The sequence below is a fragment of the Pelobates fuscus genome, chromosome 1, assembly GCF_036172605.1.
Source record: "Pelobates fuscus isolate aPelFus1 chromosome 1, aPelFus1.pri, whole genome shotgun sequence".
In the NCBI taxonomy this organism is placed as follows: domain Eukaryota; kingdom Metazoa; phylum Chordata; class Amphibia; order Anura; family Pelobatidae; genus Pelobates; species Pelobates fuscus.
Window position 1 is genome coordinate 449331846 of NC_086317.1, and position 23622 is coordinate 449355467.

Sequence of the window (23622 nt, forward strand, 5' to 3'; positions counted from 1 at the left end):
CATCGTAATGATGAAATCAACCAACTATGTCAAAATGGCCCTCAAAATCCTGGACGATAGGGAGACCTACCAATTACTCCCAACAGACCCTACAAACTCCTTCCTGAAGGAATACAAACAGATTTTGGATGAAGGTCGCAGTAGAGGTCTGCTATCCAGGGAAGAATATGAATTCATTCTTAACAAGAACCCTAGGATAGCGACGTTCTACTGCCTACCCAAAATCCATAAGAATAAACTAGACCCACCGGGACGCCCTATCGTCTCTGGTAACGACGGCCTCACACAAAATGGTAGCATCTACCTGGATCAAATTTTACGCCCTTTTGTGGAATCTCTGCCATCTTTTATCCAGGACACAAAACAGACCTTGGCACTCCTCTCAAATCTTACACTGCATGAACCTGTGAATCTTTGTAGCCTGGATGTAGAGGCTCTTTACTCCTCCATACCCCATGAAGGGGGATTACAGCACGTCCAATACTACTTAGAAAAGGGAGACACCAACCTCTCTGCACACTCTAAGTTCATTTTGGAGTTACTTAAATTCGTCCTTACCCATAACTACTTTCTATTCAATAATAAATTCTACCACCAGGTGCGGGGCACTGCGATGGGGACAGCTTGTGCTCCATCCTACGCAAACCTGCACCTGGGATGGTGGGAAGAAGTAGTTATCAGATCAACCAAATTTTCATCCTTTACCCCCCTAATACATCTTTGGGCTAGGTATATAGATGACATTTTAATAGTCTGGAAAGGCACGGTTAATGAATTTAACCAGTTTGTAACCCTCCTAAATGACAATAACCACAATCTCAGATTTACTTCTGAATTTGGTGGGAAGACTCTCAATTTTCTTGACCTGACTGTTTCGGTCGATAACCAGGTGATTCAAACCACTCTTTTTAAAAAACCGACTGCCTCCAACAGCCTCCTTAACTGGGATAGTTTCCACCCTAAACCCCTTAAGCAAGGAATCCCTATAGGCCAATATCTCAGGGCACGCAGGAATTGCAGCACCTTGCAGGAGTTCAAAACTCAAGCTGACATCCTGAGAGCACAATTTAAGGCCAAAGGTTACCCTAATCGGTGCCTAAAAAGAGCCTTTAGGCGAGCTTTGGAGTCAGAAAGAGAGACCCTCCTAAGTGCAAAGAAACCGGTATCTTCCACTATCTCCCGTCCTCGCATGATCGCAACCTATGACGCAGGTTGGGACAGAGCGAAAAGCGGAATTCAAAAATTTTGGCCTCTTCTAACAGGGGACATCCATCTCAAAAAGATCCTGGGCCCAAGAGTAGACATTACGGCACGTAGAGGCAAGAATCTAAGAGATTTGTTGGTTCCCAGTCACTTCCAGTCTAAACCACTGGGGATCAAAACATGGCTTCATAGACCCATCACTGGTACTTTCCAATGCGGGCGATGTGTCGCCTGTAAATATATCAAACGGGACTCAAAAAAAGTGTCAGATAGTGACAACAAACAGACCTTCAACATCACATCCTTTTTCAATTGTAATACCTCGGGTTTGGTGTATCTTCTCACGTGCGAGTGTGACCACAAATACGTGGGCAAGACGTTCCGTCCTTTCAAAGAAAGGATTAAGGAACACGTTAGATCACCTAAACTAACGATTGAAACACCCATTGCCCGTCATCTAAAGGAACGTCACGCAGGTAAATCACAGGGCCTGCGGTTTTGTGGCCTTGAATTGGTTAAACGTGACAGAAGGAGAGGGGACTATGACAAATTTCTCCGGCAACGTGAGAGCTTTTGGATATACAGGCTCAAAACTTTACAACCCAAGGGTCTAAACGAAGGATTCTCGTTTGCACCATTTATTTAATACATAAGATGAGATGGGAGTCCATTCACCACATCGACCTTAGGATCGGTCCATACAACCAGTATCTGGATACCCTGTTGAATGATCTATACTCTAGGTCAATATATCCATTATACTGTGTTTCACTAGTTAATTCTATCAACTTGGTGATTAGGTTTACAACATATTACTCCCTGGAGGTCATTCTGATGGGGCAGCTCCCATCTATAACATACGATCCCCTGAGGCTATCCTGATGGGAAAATTCCCATCTAAATCTCATCTTAGCTGCATCTTCAAATATGCAAATTTACCAAACTTTTCAATTTTCTGTTTGGCAACCTATCCACCTGAATAACACTTTGCACTTTTACTTTTTACCATATTATACGGTTTATCGGTCTAAACGAAGGATTCTCGTTTGCACCATTTATTTAATACATAAGATGAGATGGGAGTCCATTCACCACATCGACCTTAGGATCGGTCCATACAACCAGTATCTGGATACCCTGTTGAATGATCTATACTCTAGGTCAATATATCCATTATACTGTGTTTCACTAGTTAATTCTATCAACTTGGTGATTAGGTTTACAACATATTACTCCCTGGAGGTCATTCTGATGGGGCAGCTCCCATCTATAACATACGATCCCCTGAGGCTATCCTGATGGGAAAATTCCCATCTAAATCTCATCTTAGCTGCATCTTCAAATATGCAAATTTACCAAACTTTTCAATTTTCTGTTTGGCAACCTATCCACCTGAATAACACTTTGCACTTTTACTTTTTACCATATTATACGGTTTATCTTCACCATATGCTTTTGTTTATGTTTTTGCCCTGCAGTACTTGCTCGAGTTCTCATTCGAAATATGACTTTTACTATTTATGCCCCTGTTCAGGGACTATTTTTAGTATCCATCCGGACATTTGGTGAACATAGGGTTAACTGCTCTGACTATCCCTATGCCGGATGGCCGTACATGCCACTCAACCATCCATACCCCGCCCACCGACTCACGCTGCCTGTTCAGCAAATGATCACGTCGGGCTTTCCATGGGCGGAGCCTGGAGGTTTAAATTGTGGCGGGCTCACCCTCTCCGGTAAGCTCTTGACAAAGGCGCCACGCCAGCGCCGAAACGCGCGTTGAGCTAATACCGGGACCACTCCGGTCTGAGCGACTACGCTACTCACTATACCACTTGTGTAGTTATCAGCATAGAATAGTAGTCTGAAGCTATATAGACTAGAAGTCTGGGTACTTTGGGAGACCACTCGGTCCAGAACTAGTTCAGATTAGAGCAGTAATCTATCTGTAAAAAATCAGACCACTTGGTCCAGAATTAGACCAGACTAGAGCAGCAATCTATCTGAAATGGAAAAGCACTAGTATCAGAAATAGACGAGTACTCTGCATATTTTCAGGGACCACTCAATCTAGAATCTGATTAGACTAGAAATCTGCCTGTACAGTTACTGACACAGGAGTAGCTTGTGTGCCGTTTTCGGCTCCGTTTCTACTGCTATCGGGTCTTAGGTTAGATTTGCCATATTCTTAATTTAGCAAATCACCTTGACCGCATATTGTTACCTTCAATGCGAGTTGTGACTGTTGCGTACGAATAGCTACTTTTTTGCTACTGTTGTGACAGAATAGCAAGTTGATCGTTACGTTCTCACTATATATACACTGAAAGCTTGTTCAGCCATACAGATGTTTTCATAATATCCCGGTAATCTAAGAGTGTGTGGCTACACAAAAGCTCCAGTCTTTATACCTGCTACTCTAGTGATGTATATTGGGTAATTGTTACGATCACATACACATCGACAGTTATCCGCTTAGATTGTGTCACTCATTTTTGTGACTGTTACGTACGGATAGCCTCTTTTTTGCCACTTTAGTGATAGAATAACAAGGTCTTCGTTACGCTCTCACCATAAAAGCCTGTTCAGCCATACAGATGTTCATTTTATCTCTGTAATTTAAAAGTGTGCGGCTATACAGAAGCTCCAGTCTTTACACCTACAACTCTAGTGATAATTATCGGGTAACTGTTACGATTACATACACATTGACAGTTACCCGCTCTGATTGTGTCACTCATTTTTGTGATAACAAGGTGTGTCATGCTACAGACGATTTCTATTTTATATTTTCTACTACACTTTTTTCATGTATATACACATCTATTATTCATTTTGTGTGTTTATTATCTTCCCTAGAAGGGACCAATAAAATTTATTATTTTCATATTTCATTTATGTTCTATACTGGCAATTTTTGAAGCCATGATTATGAACATGTCTATTCTGGGGTATAGGGACTGACGATAGGGTGGACATTTCTTGCCATACCCTTCTCAGCCCCTTCGCTTCTTTATTATAATCACTGGGTTATGCCCTGATACCCTGCAACCCTACCAACTTCAGTGCAAGATTGTATCTATTTACTTTCTTTCACTGGCTGTTGTGTCTTTTCTCTCTCATATTATTTTATAGGTTTCAGTACCTTGGTTGCTTCTTTATTTTTCGAGCTTTCAATTTACACATAAAAATGACAGGGTTCCTGGCAAATAAGCCAGATAGCTCAGTATGGTGCAAGGATGCAGAAAATGTATTCTCAGGTGGACAACTGAATACCACTGAGAATCTGCTAGATATTCATTCATCATTCAACACACTCAATAAACTATATAGACAGCAAATACGAGCCAGTTGGGAAATTTCTTCCCTTGATAATTACCTCAAAAAAGAGATGATACCAAGAGGCCTCAGAGTCAACAATATTCCCTCATCCCATGCTGAAAACACTGAACTAACCAAAGAATGGGAGGCAGCTGCTGGTACTTGTTCCAAGACTTTCATGCAAATAATATGCAAACATGAAAAAATCAAACTTGAAGAGACTGATAAAAATCTAGAACAAGAAATTGATAAGGTCCACATGTTTCAAACGGATCCCCTTTACAACCAATTGGAGATCAAATTGAAACAGAACTTGGACAAATTTCAACAGACGATCAGACTCAGAAAACATCAGAAATTCATCAGAGACCTAAGGGACTATGAAACAGGCAATATCTATGGTTCATTTTCACGTAGAGTTAGAAGGAACTCAGACAATACAATGACTTCTGAATACGATTCCTCAGACACTGATAATGAATCTAGACAACAGCCATCTACGTCCAATATACCTAACCCATCCAACACTAGAGGCATCCTAAAAAAAGGGGTGAATTTTTTAGAGTTGGATCAGAGGGAGGAGCCCCCTCGCCAAATATATCAAACTCGCAACAGAGGCAGGGGGGGAAGGTTCTCAAGGAGAAGACGGTACTGAGCAATACGACCCAAGTGATCAATTTATCAGATCACATCCTTACCCCTCATGAAATGAATGTCCTTAAAAAGGGCCTTTCTTTCGTACCTACTCCAGCATACAATAAATTCACATGGATTAAGGACATACATTTGTTCGTCAGGAAACTAGCTCTCTGTAAATATCATCAGCTACAGATTGAAAGAAAAACCAAAGACCTGGGTATTTCAGAGGATGACTATAATGGCCTGATGGCTCTGGTATCCTTACTAGATGACAATGACCCCACTGTCACCAAAAGTCTCACTAACCTGAAACCAAAAAGTCGGTTCACACCACACATAGGCAGCTACAGAAATATTGAGGTTTTTTTGGAGGCAGTCAAATTCGAGATTGAAAATATAAAAAACGTTGACCTTGACTTCCATCCCAACATGAATTTGACAAAACTGGAGGGGAAAGCCCTACACTCACTCAGAGACGACAGGGAGACCATCATAAAACCGGCAGATAAGGGAGGCAACATCGTAATGATGAAATCAACCAACTATGTCAAAATGGCCCTCAAAATCCTGGACGATAGGGAGACCTACCAATTACTCCCAACAGACCCTACAAACTCCTTCCTGAAGGAATACAAACAGATTTTGGATGAAGGTCGCAGTAGAGGTCTGCTATCCAGGGAAGAATATGAATTCATTCTTAACAAGAACCCTAGGATAGCGACGTTCTACTGCCTACCCAAAATCCATAAGAATAAACTAGACCCACCGGGACGCCCTATCGTCTCTGGTAACGACGGCCTCACACAAAATGGTAGCATCTACCTGGATCAAATTTTACGCCCTTTTGTGGAATCTCTGCCATCTTTTATCCAGGACACAAAACAGACCTTGGCACTCCTCTCAAATCTTACACTGCATGAACCTGTGAATCTTTGTAGCCTGGATGTAGAGGCTCTTTACTCCTCCATACCCCATGAAGGGGGATTACAGCACGTCCAATACTACTTAGAAAAGGGAGACACCAACCTCTCTGCACACTCTAAGTTCATTTTGGAGTTACTTAAATTCGTCCTTACCCATAACTACTTTCTATTCAATAATAAATTCTACCACCAGGTGCGGGGCACTGCGATGGGGACAGCTTGTGCTCCATCCTACGCAAACCTGCACCTGGGATGGTGGGAAGAAGTAGTTATCAGATCAACCAAATTTTCATCCTTTACCCCCCTAATACATCTTTGGGCTAGGTATATAGATGACATTTTAATAGTCTGGAAAGGCACGGTTAATGAATTTAACCAGTTTGTAACCCTCCTAAATGACAATAACCACAATCTCAGATTTACTTCTGAATTTGGTGGGAAGACTCTCAATTTTCTTGACCTGACTGTTTCGGTCGATAACCAGGTGATTCAAACCACTCTTTTTAAAAAACCGACTGCCTCCAACAGCCTCCTTAACTGGGATAGTTTCCACCCTAAACCCCTTAAGCAAGGAATCCCTATAGGCCAATATCTCAGGGCACGCAGGAATTGCAGCACCTTGCAGGAGTTCAAAACTCAAGCTGACATCCTGAGAGCACAATTTAAGGCCAAAGGTTACCCTAATCGGTGCCTAAAAAGAGCCTTTAGGCGAGCTTTGGAGTCAGAAAGAGAGACCCTCCTAAGTGCAAAGAAACCGGTATCTTCCACTATCTCCCGTCCTCGCATGATCGCAACCTATGACGCAGGTTGGGACAGAGCGAAAAGCGGAATTCAAAAATTTTGGCCTCTTCTAACAGGGGACATCCATCTCAAAAAGATCCTGGGCCCAAGAGTAGACATTACGGCACGTAGAGGCAAGAATCTAAGAGATTTGTTGGTTCCCAGTCACTTCCAGTCTAAACCACTGGGGATCAAAACATGGCTTCATAGACCCATCACTGGTACTTTCCAATGCGGGCGATGTGTCGCCTGTAAATATATCAAACGGGACTCAAAAAAAGTGTCAGATAGTGACAACAAACAGACCTTCAACATCACATCCTTTTTCAATTGTAATACCTCGGGTTTGGTGTATCTTCTCACGTGCGAGTGTGACCACAAATACGTGGGCAAGACGTTCCGTCCTTTCAAAGAAAGGATTAAGGAACACGTTAGATCACCTAAACTAACGATTGAAACACCCATTGCCCGTCATCTAAAGGAACGTCACGCAGGTAAATCACAGGGCCTGCGGTTTTGTGGCCTTGAATTGGTTAAACGTGACAAAAGGAGAGGGGACTATGACAAATTTCTCCGGCAACGTGAGAGCTTTTGGATATACAGGCTCAAAACTTTACAACCCAAGGGTCTAAACGAAGGATTCTCGTTTGCACCATTTATTTAATACATAAGATGAGATGGGAGTCCATTCACCACATCGACCTTAGGATCGGTCCATACAACCAGTATCTGGATACCCTGTTGAATGATCTATACTCTAGGTCAATATATCCATTATACTGTGTTTCACTAGTTAATTCTATCAACTTGGTGATTAGGTTTACAACATATTACTCCCTGGAGGTCATTCTGATGGGGCAGCTCCCATCTATAACATACGATCCCCTGAGGCTATCCTGATGGGAAAATTCCCATCTAAATCTCATCTTAGCTGCATCTTCAAATATGCAAATTTACCAAACTTTTCAATTTTCTGTTTGGCAACCTATCCACCTGAATAACACTTTGCACTTTTACTTTTTACCATATTATACGGTTTATCGGTCTAAACGAAGGATTCTCGTTTGCACCATTTATTTAATACATAAGATGAGATGGGAGTCCATTCACCACATCGACCTTAGGATCGGTCCATACAACCAGTATCTGGATACCCTGTTGAATGATCTATACTCTAGGTCAATATATCCATTATACTGTGTTTCACTAGTTAATTCTATCAACTTGGTGATTAGGTTTACAACATATTACTCCCTGGAGGTCATTCTGATGGGGCAGCTCCCATCTATAACATACGATCCCCTGAGGCTATCCTGATGGGAAAATTCCCATCTAAATCTCATCTTAGCTGCATCTTCAAATATGCAAATTTACCAAACTTTTCAATTTTCTGTTTGGCAACCTATCCACCTGAATAACACTTTGCACTTTTACTTTTTACCATATTATACGGTTTATCTTCACCATATGCTTTTGTTTATGTTTTTGCCCTGCAGTACTTGCTCGAGTTCTCATTCGAAATATGACTTTTACTATTTATGCCCCTGTTCAGGGACTATTTTTAGTATCCATCCGGACATTTGGTGAACATAGGGTTAACTGCTCTGACTATCCCTATGCCGGATGGCCGTACATGCCACTCAACCATCCATACCCCGCCCACCGACTCACGCTGCCTGTTCAGCAAATGATCACGTCGGGCTTTCCATGGGCGGAGCCTGGAGGTTTAAATTGTGGCGGGCTCACCCTCTCCGGTAAGCTCTTGACAAAGGCGCCACGCCAGCGCCGAAACGCGCGTTGAGCTAATACCGGGACCACTCCGGTCTGAGCGACTACGCTACTCACTATACCACTTGTGTAGTTATCAGCATAGAATAGTAGTCTGAAGCTATATAGACTAGAAGTCTGGGTACTTTGGGAGACCACTCGGTCCAGAACTAGTTCAGATTAGAGCAGTAATCTATCTGTAAAAAATCAGACCACTTGGTCCAGAATTAGACCAGACTAGAGCAGCAATCTATCTGAAATGGAAAAGCACTAGTATCAGAAATAGACGAGTACTCTGCATATTTTCAGGGACCACTCAATCTAGAATCTGATTAGACTAGAAATCTGCCTGTACAGTTACTGACACAGGAGTAGCTTGTGTGACGTTTTCGGCTCCGTTTCTACTGCTATCGGGTCTTAGGTTAGATTTGCCATATTCTTAATTTAGCAAATCACCTTGACCGCATATTGTTACCTTCAATGCGAGTTGTGACTGTTGCGTACGAATAGCTACTTTTTTGCTACTGTTGTGACAGAATAGCAAGTTGATCGTTACGTTCTCACTATATATACACTGAAAGCTTGTTCAGCCATACAGATGTTTTCATAATATCCCGGTAATCTAAGAGTGTGTGGCTACACAAAAGCTCCAGTCTTTATACCTGCTACTCTAGTGATGTATATTGGGTAATTGTTACGATCACATACACATCGACAGTTATCCGCTTAGATTGTGTCACTCATTTTTGTGACTGTTACGTACGGATAGCCTCTTTTTTGCCACTTTAGTGATAGAATAACAAGGTCTTCGTTACGCTCTCACCATAAAAGCCTGTTCAGCCATACAGATGTTCATTTTATCTCTGTAATTTAAAAGTGTGCGGCTATACAGAAGCTCCAGTCTTTACACCTACAACTCTAGTGATAATTATCGGGTAACTGTTACGATTACATACACATTGACAGTTACCCGCTCTGATTGTGTCACTCATTTTTGTGATAACAAGGTGTGTCATGCTACAGACGATTTCTATTTTATATTTTCTACTACACTTTTTTCATGTATATACACATCTATTATTCATTTTGTGTGTTTATTATCTTCCCTAGAAGGGACCAATAAAATTTATTATTTTCATATTTCATTTATGTTCTATACTGGCAATTTTTGAAGCCATGATTATGAACATGTCTATCCTGGGGTATAGGGACTGACGATAGGGTGGACATTTCTTGCCATACCCTTCTCAGCCCCTTCGCTTCTTTATTATAATCACTGGGTTATGCCCTGATACCCTGCAACCCTACCAACTTCAGTGCAAGATTGTATCTATTTACTTTCTTTCACTGGCTGTTGTGTCTTTTCTCTCTCATAAGTGTACCCTAGTTAGGTCTCCCGTCTTGTTATAACACCAGAACAAAGCTCACTCAGTACTGAAAATGCAAACTATTGGCCTGCATAATAGATATGATAGTTTATGACCATAATTCACTTGTTATGTTAATTTTCGCTTTCCTCTCTATGATTGCAGTGTAAAGGCTTCTTGTGGAAATACCCAATTATGTGATGAGAGAATACAGTCACACGTTATATCTGGTGCAGTCAGTCCTTAAATCCTAATGGTGTTTCCTTTCCAGAATAAACTTTATCTTGGAATCTGGTTTATTCAATCTATGGCCATCTGAATCCTTTATTTAGTTTGGCCTCAGTTCAGAAAAAATACAGTTCACCTAGAAACATCTAGTTGTTACCTTTTTAATTGCCCTGTACTGCTAACCCCTGTTGCATGTTGTCAATATTCAAGAAGAGGCAGCCTGGTATCCTAAGCCCTATTAATGTAGTCTGCAGATTATTCATCAGAATTTATGAATCTTGAAGACTTGGGAGGGACACCATAGATGACTACTGCACGTTCCTTTAAAGGATAAATACCACTTTCATCCATAACATTTTGTTGTCTTTCAGTATTAACTGCCAGTTGTCTATTTCAAGCTCATTAAATAAACTGACCTCCTGATTCACCAGATTACTTAGAAGCCTGTGTCTTTTTTCTCTGCCGGTTTCCATGCTTACATTTCTGTTCTGATTGCTTGAGGTGAGAAGATACCTGTGTTAAGAAAACTGTATACTGCAAACATGTGTTTTGCTTAATGGAGTGCTCATTGACTTCATCTGGATAGGCTAGGATCAGGAACCAGAACAGATAAAAAATTATAATGAGTAATGAAATAAGAAAAACAGCACTAATAAGTCAAGGATTTCAATGCCAAACATGTAATACATAGGAAGCATGTGTAATATTAACCCCTTAAGTCCGGAGGACGTAATATTACGTCCTGCAGGAACCGGCTCTAAACGCCGGCGGGCGTAATATTACGTCCTCGCCATAATGGCCGCCCACGTGGCCGGCGCTAATCGCCCGCTGCAGATCGCGGTCGGGGGGGATGCCTGGCCCCCCAGGCAACCCCCCCTGTGGCCGGTGACCGCGATCTGCAGTCTCTGATCGCAGTGACAGGCTGTCATTGCGACCAGTATTAAGCATGTGTCAGCCGATTTCAAATCGGCTGACACATGCGGCCGGCGGCTTTCCCCTTCTGCAGATCGCGGTCGGGGGACTTACCTGGCCCCCCAGGCAGTCCCCCTGGGGTCAGTGACCGCGATCTGCGAAGTCTGATCGCAGTGACAGGCTGTCACTGCGATCTCAAAGCACTCTGATCGCAGTGACAGCCTGTCACTGCGATCAGTGTTACATGTGTCAGCCTATTGGCTGACACATGTAACTGGCACAGTGATCCCCCTGCAGATTGGAAGGGGGGAGTGCTTGTACCACCCAGGCACTCCCCCCTGTGGTCAATTACCCAATCTGCAGGAGGTGATCACAGTGACAGGCAGTCACTGTGATCACTGATCCTGTGTGTCAGCCAGTGATGTGAAATCACTGGCTGACACTGTCATTGCCCCCTGTCCTGTAAAAAAAATAAAATATTAGTTCAAAAAATAAATTAAAAAAATTACAGTTACAAATAAAATATACTTAGATCATATATATTATATATATATGATCTAAGTATATATATATACACATACACACACACACACACACACACATTTACACATACACGACGTGTATTTAAATATTAATAAATATATATATATATATTAATATCAAATTACACGTAGACTGATACTGATTAAATATATATATAATTATTGTTATATATATATTTATATATAATAAAAAAATATATATGTAAATACGTAAAAAAATAAAATTAAAAAAATATTTAAAAATAAATAATTAAAAAATATATAGATGTGTTATTTCGTTCTAACTGTATTGTGATATTAATATATATATTTATATCAAAATACACGTAGAACAAAATAATATATATATCTATATACATAAATATATACGTATATATCACTATATATATACCTATATATAAATAAAAATATAAAAAAAAAATTATATATATATATACGTATATATACACATATGTATATATATACATATATTAATTCTACACATATATTTATGTAATAATTTTACATAATTAGGTATCCTAATTAATTACAATTAGCGGAACCTGCCTGACAACCCATGCCGAAAGTATAGGGAATTTAATTTGCTAGCACTATATTTAACCCTATAACTTTCCAAGACACCATAAAACCTGTACATGGGGGGTACTGTTTTACTCGGGAGACTTTGCTGAACACAGATATTAGTGTTTCAAAACAGTAAAATGTATTACAACGATGATATCGCCAGTAAAAGTGACGTTTTCTGCATTTTTCACGCACAAACAGCACTTACACGGACGATATTATTGCTGCAATACTTTTTGCTGTTTTGAAATACAAATATTTGTGTTGAGCGAAGTCTCCCGAGTACAACAGTACCCCACATGTACAGGTTTTATGGTGTTTTCAAAAGTTACAGCGTCAAATATAAGGCTTGTGTTTCATTTTTTTCACATTAAAATTCGCCAGATTGCTTACGTTGCCTTTGTGACCCTATGGTAGCCCAAGAATGAAAATTACCCCTATGATGGCATACCATTTGCAATAGTAGACAACCCAAGGTATTGCAAATGGGGTTTTTCCAGACTTTTTTAGTAGCCACTTAGTCACAAACACTGCATTTTTCACACACAAACAAATACTAACGCTAACTTTGGCCAGTGTTTGTGACCAAATGGCTACTAAAAAAGACTGGACATACCCCATTTGCAATACCTTGGGTTGTCTACTATTGCAAATGGTATGCCATTATGGGTGTAAATTTAATTCCTGGGCTACTATACAGTCTCAAAGGCAACGTAACCAATCTGGCGAATTTCAATTTCAAATGTAACGTGCTATATTTGACCCTGTAACTTCCCAAAACACCATAAAACCTGTACATAGGGGGTACTGTTTTACACGTGAGACATCGCTGAATACAAATATGTGTATTGTATCGCAGTAAAAGCAAACAGTATTTTGACATCCACAGTTAAAATGTCACATAGAACAAAAAATTTTTTAAAAATTATTTTTTTCTCCCATTTTTTTATAATTTTTTTATATTAAATTATGTTCAATACCTAAATATTTGATGTTAAATGAAAGCCCTGTTTCCCCTGAATAAAATGATATATAATAAGGGGGGGGTGCATTTAATATGAAAGAGGTGAATTACGGTTGGACAGACATGTAGCGCAAATGCCAGGTTTTGTTTACGTTTTGTTCTGTTCACAACTTGTACATTTGGCTGCGGTGTTAAGGGGTTAATCAAGGTGTTTACTGCTGAAAAGGCATGATATGTTTATATACATGAGATGTCAACTGGACAGCTGTGGTTCCGGTCAAAACATTGACGGACTTGATTTAATTTAATAAAATGGCATTAAAGGTCATGTGAGAGTTTCGTGACATTAAAAGAGCCGTTTTTATGTAAAACTTTCCCATGTACTAATACTAACTGTAGCTACTAAGGCTTTTTGGCTCATAATTAAGGTCTTCCTAAGACAAAGGGGTAAAGCAAACATGGACATTCTGCTGACTGTGCCAAGGGGGGTTATCGGTCATACCTCTTTGATGAGGCTTAGTAGAGGCTTATTTGTAGACTAGAGTGGCTGTGTATCTTGTGCAGAGGAGGTTCACTGGCATTTTAGATTTGGACTCTCCTTCTGGATACGATTAGTCTGATATGTAAATGAAATTGATTCTTTCTGTGCTAAAACTCATGTGAGACCTGAGTGGGAGCCAGCTAATTGATAAGCTATTGAGTTTTTACTGATTCTCATATTATATGTTTTTGGCCCATAATCATTTTCTGTGCCTTTTCAAACATCTTTTCTTATCATTGTCAGTCATCCCTCCCTTGAAGTGGATATTGCTGGTGTCGATAAATTGAAAATAAAAAATTAGGTTCCTACTCTGTTAAGAGATAAATTCAATTTTCTGTTAGGAAAATCACTGCTTTCTTCACCGTTGCCTGCATTTGTTATTTACTATGTGACTGCTTGTGTCTTGAGGTTATCAGCGCCTGTCAATATCTATGAGTGGCTAACAGCTTGATTTGTCCCTTGTACCATCAATACAGGTGGCTTCATTAAAGTTACGATTGCCAGGGAATGATCAAACATATATACTAAATGCCTTTATTTGTGATTAGATTTGGGGAACACTGGCACGTTTTGAGCAGTAAATATTAGTTTATTTAAATTTTGTTCGTATAATTTGGTTACTTTAATAGTGCAACAGTGAAGATTATATATATATGTCATTTGTACTAATATTTTACCAACATTTTAATGCCTCATAAATATGCATGTGTTAAATATTTAATATATGTAAAAGTAGCTGCACTCACAGTCTTCTTAAAATTGTAACATTTATTTCTTCATATTAGAAGTATCCAGAATAGGAGAGTGTGTGTGGGGGGGAGGGGGAGAGGGGGGGGGGAGGGGGAGAGGGGGGGGGAGAGGGGGGGGGGAGAGGGGGAGGAAAGGTGAGGGGAGTAGAGTAGCCATGTGTTATATACTATTGAAAAGTTTAGCAACCAAATTCTATCACCCAAAATATTAATAACTGTCTACATGAAATATTGGTCAAAAGCATTAAATGCCTATAGTACAAACTGCATGCACAGAAAATTACAGTGGCAAACTACAGGTAAAATTGCAACAAATCTATAGTAATACATGAGAATGTTAGCAATTCAGGAATACATGAGGTGGGGTATCTTCCAAGCTTCAGTCAGTACCTGAGGGTGGTAGGTGTTTCACTTCAGGATGTAAAATGCAGTCTTTCACTGAGTTGAGTGTGAAGTGAGGCCTGAGGGTGGTAGGTGTTTCACTGCTGGATGTAAAATGCAGTCTTTCGCCGAGTTGAGTGTGAAGTGATATATATATATATATATAAATGGTGCTGCTAAGGTATATATATATATATATATGTATATATATAGTGCTGCTACCTTATCATATACCATACCTTGTCTCTTCGATACTGTCATCAATTGTATGTTGTTCCTCATGTGCACCATAAAAGTTAAGAATTTAAAATCGACACTTCAGTCTCGGTTTGGGACGTTTCTCAGGACCATTCATCTCAATGTGTTAAATATTTAGATATGAAGACATAATATAAATATTAATTTAAAAACATTCTTGCAAAAGGTTGGGGGGGGAGGGGGTAACCCCACATGTGTCTTAAGGTTGTCAAAGAAAAGTTGTTTGGCAAATATATCATTAAAATATAACCTTTATTTCCTATAAAGTTAAAAAAAAAAGTGCACTATAGTAAAAATAAATACTAAAGTACACCATAAAAATGTATTACTTAGGATCGCTCCAATTTTTAAAATCTATTCCTCTTACTTATATAAGTTATCATAGTGTTATTTTAATACAATGATGGTGAGGGGATAAAAACATCACTATGTATAATCTATGTCCTCCACTGTACATTTTAAGGCAGGTGCAGAGATGGGAGAATCAGGGAAGTGAAGAATGAGTTTTTTTGGTCATCTGCCAGTACTAACTCTTTCTCTTTTCTTGCATTTGATTTTCTCTATCCCTTTCTTGGTCTTTGTTCTAATAAGTTATTGTGATATGCGTGCTAAATTTAATTATTAAAGGAACACTATAGGGTCAGGAACACAAACATGTATTCCTGACCCTATAGTGAAAAAGCCACCATTTAGGTGGCTCGTCCCCCATTAGCTCAGTTAAAAGTTAATAAAACTCACCTTATTTCCAGCGCCGCCCTCTTGGTGACATCATCAGATTTGCCGATTATAAGTCAATCCAATGCTTTCCCCACGGGGGATTGACTCAAATCGGCAAAGGGGCGGGGCGAAACACCATTTTGGCCAATCAGCACCTCCTCATAGAGATGCATTGAATCAGTGCATCTCTATGAGGAAAATTCAGCATCCCCATGCAGAGTGTGGGGACGCTGAACGGCACTGCTGCCTACTGTGCTAGAGGCAACTGTTCCTAGAGGCAATGTCAACACTGCCTTTTCTCTGAAAAGGCAGTGTTTGCATGCAAATGCATGAAGGCAATGGTTATACTCACCAGAACAACTACATTAAGCTGTAGTTGTTCTGGTGACTATAGTGTCCCTTTAATATATTATATTTTTATTTAAAAAAAATAAAAAATAATAATAATAATTGTTCCTGTAACATAGGTGTTTTGCTTAATGCAGATAAGTTGATAAATGTCACAATCAAGGTATCTAAATCACCAAAGTGGAGCTTGTACCTACCCAGTATTCTAGGGGACTTACTGTAAAAACTCATGGGTCATATCATTTTATACCAAAGTAAAAAAAACTTGAAAACCGCAGTCGTAATTCTCTAATATTGTGCCTCACTACCTAAAAAGGAAACTGTCATTTTTCTGGAATTTGTTCCTGTGACGGACCGCCTGGCACCCCGACTGGGTGCCTCTGCCAATTGATGCTCCTCGTACTTACCGAGGACTCCAAGCACTCCACCAGACACCATAAGCACCATAGCCTCTTAGCCTCCGCAGCTTGGCTGGGGTCGCACCGTCCTTCACCCGCCGTGGACCCAAGACCAGGATCCAGCTTCCAGTGGGTGAACCTCTCCTACTCCACAGAGTATAGCAGGAACAGCTCTTATAAGAGCTATTGATTAGAACCCAGGGGAGTATAAGGAGTATAGCAATCCCCAGAGTGAATATAGCATTCCCCTCCACACATGAGACGAGGCTCTATGTTGAGGGTAAAGAGGAACTGATTTTAATGGTGCCACACTTGGCCTTATATGAATATCCCCATGCAAGGGGTACGCCCACATGGACCTGATGGTAGACTGATTTACAAGGTGACAGACCAATAACAATAAGGTTACAAGGCACAACACTCCCACACACAGTACACAATACCTCCCCTCTGCCTAGGAGATAATTGAGTCAGATACTGTATTAACTCAATTATCTCCAGGAAAAAAACAACACATATTTTTATAAAAACTCCAAAAGTACCCCAAAACACATAATATCCCCACAGATGTTACCTGATAGCCCTGGTCTGGGTGACCAACATATCCAAAAATCACCCAGATCTGTTCAGGGGTTCAGGAATTTCCCAGGAGTCATGTATTTGACCGACCGCAGGCATGGTCCCATGCCCAAAACAGTTCCAGAGAATCAGGGCTTGTGGTTAATCTACTTTGGTAGTTTAAAAACAAAAAAACTACAGAACAGAGTCAATAGTCTAACCTGGAGCTTGTTCCCCTCATCCAGACAAATTATTTCTCCGAACAGTGCCCTTCTAAGCTCTATAGAACCGAACGTAGGCGATAATGGAAGTCCAGCGGTGTTCGGGAGTTTCTGTGTCCGATTTTAGTACCACGAGATTCATGCCCAAACACAATTCATGCAAACAAGATGGCCGCCACCTCGTGGTTGTCCATAGGAATTTCGGCCACCCAGACGAACAATTAGAACACTGCAGTGAGAACGTTCCAAGTTGTTAACAAGTGTTAACAAGCTCCAGGGTGGTCTCTGTACATGCGGTTGTTCTAATGCCGCTTAGAACCGCTTCGGGAGTTTGAAGTGCTGCTTCAAGAGTTCAAAGGGTTACTGAGTAAGTAATGTCAGAAGTCAAAAAGGCACAAACAGTGGTTTTAACCACAGGGGCCGAAGTCACAGTGCAGCAGGCTGGCAAGCATGCTCCTCCAAAAGCCCGTGGCGAGGCTATTTTCACGACAGTTCCATTACATATAGCAGTAAAAATCATGTTTAAAAGGACACTCCAGGCCCATTGAAGTGGTCTGTGTGCCAACTCCCACTACTCTTAACCCTGCAACTGTAATTATTGCAGTTTTATATAAACTGCAATAATTACATTGCAGGGTTAACTCCACCTCTAGTGGCTGTCTACTAGACAGCCACTAGAGGGCACTTCCTGATTCATAGCAAAGATTTTCTTTGCTAGAGCATTGCTTCCAACGTCGCTCAATTCCCCATAGGAAAGCATTGAAAATCTTTTTCAATGCTTTCCTATGGGGAGACCTAATGCACGTGCGCGGCATTGACGCGCATGCGCATTAGGTTTCCTCAGCCGGCGGGCGGGATCAGTCTCGCCCACCGGCTGACGTGATTACTGGGAGGAGCGACGCCGACCCGAAACCACCGCCGAGGGACATCGGCGGGGTCTCAGGTAAGTGACCTGAAGGGGTTTTCACCCCTTCAGCTACCTGGGATGGGAGGTGGGAGGGAGAGGGGACCTGCAGTGCCAGGAAAACTGATTGTTTTCCTGGCACTGGAGTTTTCCTTTAACTTTTTTTTTTTTATAAGATTTATTTTTTATTTTTTGTTTAATGTGTAAGATTTAGCAAATTATATTATAATCCAGATCAGACAAGGTAAAATTTGGGTAAACTCTGCAAATGAAGAGGAGAGATCGAAATATTCGAGTCTTCTCTGTTTGCTTTCTCTAGGCTGACTGCCAGGTGAAAAAGACAGAGCTTATAAGAATATTTGACAGGGAGCTAAGACGGAGGAGTCCAGTTATTGGATAAAAAATGTTTTATTTTCTACATTTATATCAATTTCATGTCTCACAAATACACATATGTTAAACATTTAGATTGTACCCATCATATTAAAATCCTAGGAAGTGGGGACGAAGCGGAGAAGTCGCATGCAGCTGAAGCTCCTGTGAAAACAGCGAATATTTGGCTATTACAGCCCTTCATATCACCCCCCAATATACCAAAAGATACAGGAAAAGAAGGCGAAACCGGTATGGGGCCAAAACAAAGAAAGCGAAGCCTGACCAGCCAAGACAAGGCCAAGACATTGGGGCCCTGTGGAGACAAGCTCGGGAGGCGGCAAGGCCCAAAATGGCCGACCACGCAGACACATACTCCGACTATTCGGACGACTTCTACCACGAAGAAGACATGCCGACTACTGCACACTTACCTAATCCGGTGACCAAGCCTCCGGACCCGGACAACGCTCCGGTGACCACCTCCGTGCTTAAAACACTGCTAGCAGGCCTCCAGACCACCCTACAGGCGGATATGGCCGCCCTACGCACCGAGCTACAGAGCATGACTGGAAGGCTGGGAACCCTGGAGGACGCCTCTGCGGCACGAGACGCACACATTACTGCAATGCAAACAGAGATCACTGCCTTACAGCGCAAAACCGAAGACTATGACCGGCGGCTCACCGCTGCCGAAGAAGAGCGCAGAGCCACAAATATAAAGGTACGGGGGCTGCCGGAAGATATACCAGCGGAGGAGCTGCCGCATTATGTCCGCAGACTCCTGACAAAGATACTCACGCCAAAACAATCCAAGGCTATTCCCATCAAGTCTGTGTTCAGGGTCCCGAAACCGGCTAAAGCCCCAGCCACCGCCACTCGTGACCTTATAATCCGCTTCATCCACCGTAAAGATAAGGCCGCACTCCAAGCAGCGCTTAAAAACAGACCCCAGGTCAATTTCGAAGGCCACTCTTTAACCTTCTTTGCTGACCTGACAGGCGGCACTCTAGCTTGGCGGGGATCGTTGAAACCCTTCACAGCCCTCCTCAGGCAAAAGGACATTAAATATAGATGGCGCCTTGATAGATCGCTCATAGTCCTGAAGGACGAAGACAAATTTGTGGTCCACTCACTTCAAAACGCAAGAGACTTGCAGCACGCCCTGGGAATACCCCGAGAGGCCACACCTAGACCGACACCCCGGGAGAACCCGACCCAGCCACTCAGATGGGACCTAGAGCGCACCAAGACATTTGTGCCACGAAGATCTAGACAGGCTCCCTCTGAGGAAACCGGAGCTTGAGAGGGCTCGGGAGACCCTTCCCACGCAACCCACATTAACCGGGACTGAATGCCACTCAGCTACGGCAGCGTGGCAATGTGATCTGCTGAGAGTCGCCCCTGCCTCCCAGTTGAACTTATTCATGACTTTTTCCTTTCTTTTGTTTTGATTGCTTTCTAGATGTCTCTCTTATTGTTTTTAATGTTAAATTCATTGCGGTTATACCTGCTACTCTTCAATTGTTAGTACATTGCAGCTTAAGTAAGTGAGAGTACATATAGGCACCCCCCTGACCTTAACACACGCTCATATATGCGTTGAAACCTAAGGGGCTCCTTCCCCCCCCTCCCCTCCCCGGCCTTGGGTAGCCGCAGGGGAGTGAGCGAAGATGCAGCGATTGGTACATCCTACCCCACTACTGCAGTCAGAGACGCATCCAAACATACCAAGATCACTCTGCTAAATAAAAGCTCGAGAAATAGCCCGACCTACCGTATAGTAACACATAGTGTCTTCTGCTGCACCCGCCAGCCATCACACAAAATATCTTGCCACCCGCATTCAAATATTTGTTCATCAATACCCAATTAGTAGGTTTCACTAACTAAGTGAATTGGTGACGGTTGGAAGTTAATGCGTTCTACCAGGGCAGTCTTTAATATTGACTGGACCCTGGGCAAAGCATTTGCTTGGGGTCCCCTTGACCCTGTCCCCCCTTCCCAGGCGTGCAATCACGTCCTCCACCCCAACGCAGTGGCGGACCTAAAGTAGAGAGGTGCAAGAATTTTGGGGGGCCTCCCTGTCGCACAGGTGATTAAAAGGTAGATCCCCATCTGTCGTGTAACTCCAGATATGCATTGACTCATGGGGCTCTAGCATTTACCCATGTTTGCAGGTCTGTATTTAGCACTAAGCAGTTTTTGTGTGTTTGAATGTAAACAGGTTTTTGTATGGAATATGTTTGTATGTGGTGTTGGCGTGATTGCAACCATTTATTTGTGTAGTGTTGGTTTTTGAATGCAGGGGTGTATTTACATATAATGTTGGTGTGTAACACAGACATGTGTTTGTACGTAGTGTTGAAGTTTGAATGCAGGGGTGTATTTGTGTGTAGTGTTAGTGTGTGAATGCTGAGATGTATGCACATACACACACACACACACAGAGATATATACACACTGAAACACACACACACAGACATACTGACATACTGACACACACAATGACACACACAGACATACTGACACACACACACACACACACACACACATACTGGCAGACATACTGACACACACAGACATACTGACACACAGATTTACAGACACACAGATATACAGACACACACACATACTGACACACACACACACACAGACATACTGACACACAGACATACTGACACACAAAGACATACTGACACACAGATATACAGACACACAGATATACTGACACACACACAGACATACTGACACACACAGATATACTGACACACACACATACTGACACACACACTGACAGACATACTGACACAGACATACACACACACACAGACATACTGACACACAAAAAAATGTACACTTTAAAACCCACCCTCCAGTTTCCTACCTTTCCTGCTGGTGGCTGAAGGTGTTCGGAGTTGGGTTCTGGCTCTCTTGGCCAGACTCCCTCCACTCTGCCTACTCTTCTTTCCCGTGCGCTCCTCTCTTTGTGGGAGGAAGTGACGGGCACGTCACTTCCTCCCAGCCAGTGTTCTATCAAATTCCGGATGCCGAAAAGCAAGAGCCTGTTAAAGCGCCTCAGTGCGCGACCAGGCCCCTGCTGACAGAAGCCCACCGGGTGGCCTTTTGTGCATGGGCCACCCGGTGGACCTCCTTAGTGTGCGGATTATCGGCCGGGGATGAGAAATATTTGAGGCCAGCGGGGTTCACGGTGCAGCTGCTTCGGGCCCCCCAGGAGTAACTGGGCCCGGGGCAGCTGCCCCGTTTGCCCCGCGTTAAAGTCGACCATGTGTTCTACATTTACTTACTGGTAATGTTTAAGTATTGGTTTGGGATTTAAATATATAACTTTTTTGTTTGTGTTCTTGCATTTAACATGCTCTAAAGCACATTCCTGAAAACATGAGAAATCTCATTGTAATTCTCCTGATTAAACAATAGACCTAGATAAATAACTGATTGATTATTTAATAATATTTTCAAATCCAAAATCCAACCATATTATTTATTGTTCTATGGAAAATAAACCGAGCAGATTTATTATTTTGAAGCACCGTATCTAGATGTAATTTAATACTTTCAGTTACAGTTATGAATAATGAATAGTTATGAATAATACACTTACATTTATTTTTATTTTATGTTTCCTATTGCTTTTGATGGCAAAATAACAGATATTTTGTGAATGTTTATTATTGAACTAAACTTAAAAATGGGATATTAATCTCCAATATAGAAGCATAAATTTCTTCTATACTAACTATTATAATATGTGTGTGTGTTATGTGGAATTTATTTTTATTCTTTATCAATGATTGCGTTGTCTGATTAAGAATAAATTGGTGTTGTCTATAATGTATATGTCTACATGTATTTTAAATACAGGATAAAATGGTTTGGTTTTTAAAAAATTTTTTTTTTTTAAATGTTGCTTTGCAATTAATATGGGACCTTTTGTTGTAATAAAACGGTTTGTCATATTATTTATCAAAGAAGAAATCCAAATGTTCTTCTTAATTTGTTTTGCTACCATTCATGAGTATTAGGTCCATGAAATTAGATATAGTATTTTCTACTCATTAGGTTAATATTCTTAAGATCTGTCTTGAAACAGTTTGAAATCTTTTTTGAATAAAATGTATATTTATGAATTAATGGATTTTTTTTAATTTATTTTTTTACCATAATATATTTTGTATTCCAGCTAATTTAGACCGGCTAAATGATGATGTAAAGCGCTATAGCTGTACTCCACGGAACCACACAGTCAATTTAAGAGAAGAGTTGAAGATCACAAATGCTGTATTTTTTCCACGTTGTCTGCTTGTTAAACGCTGCGGTGGAACTTGTGGCTGTGGCACACCAAGCTGGAGGTCATGTACATGTACATCTGGAAAAAACGTCAAAAAGTACCACGAGGTAATAGAAAAACAATTATGCTTATTATATTATGCAATAGATTTATTTACTCTCTGGTTTTATGAATGGAATACAGGCTAGCTGTTTTCAACAAAACTAAAATAAACTCATACACCATCGTGGAAGGATTACTAAAATGGGCATATTAAGAGTGAAAAGACTTTAACTGTATGTTAACTGTTTGTTAAAATGCAATGTTTGTCTGCCCAGGACATATTTGAAAACAAGAGAAATCTCAATCTCTATCGCTATCCTTCCTGGTAAAATATTTCATAAATATATATATTATCATTATATAATCTGTAGTCAAGTCAATATCAGTGTTAATTATGGCAGCAAATTTCTATTTGGTTTTAGTCATAGTCTTTTGACTAAAAACCCATTTTAGTCGTATTTTAATCATCTGAATTGTTTTAGTTTTAGTCTAGTTTTAGTCGACTAAATTTCAAAAATATATCTAAAGTAATTTTTTTTAAATATTAATTTAACATAGTACCTTGAAAATATGAAGGGAACTTGACATAAGTGCCCAATCCTCCTAATTTT

General features: G+C 40.9%; 1 protein-coding gene across 1 annotated transcript in view; it reads left to right on the top strand.

The window, feature by feature from the left end:
• Positions 1 to 23622, top strand: part of PDGFD (platelet derived growth factor D) — a 295422-nt gene that overhangs the window by 242185 nt on the left and 29615 nt on the right. Inside the window, exon 6 of the mRNA XM_063430324.1 lies at positions 22862 to 23076. Coding sequence (XP_063286394.1) covers positions 22862 to 23076 — 215 coding nt within the window. The remainder of the gene's footprint in view (positions 1 to 22861; positions 23077 to 23622) is intronic.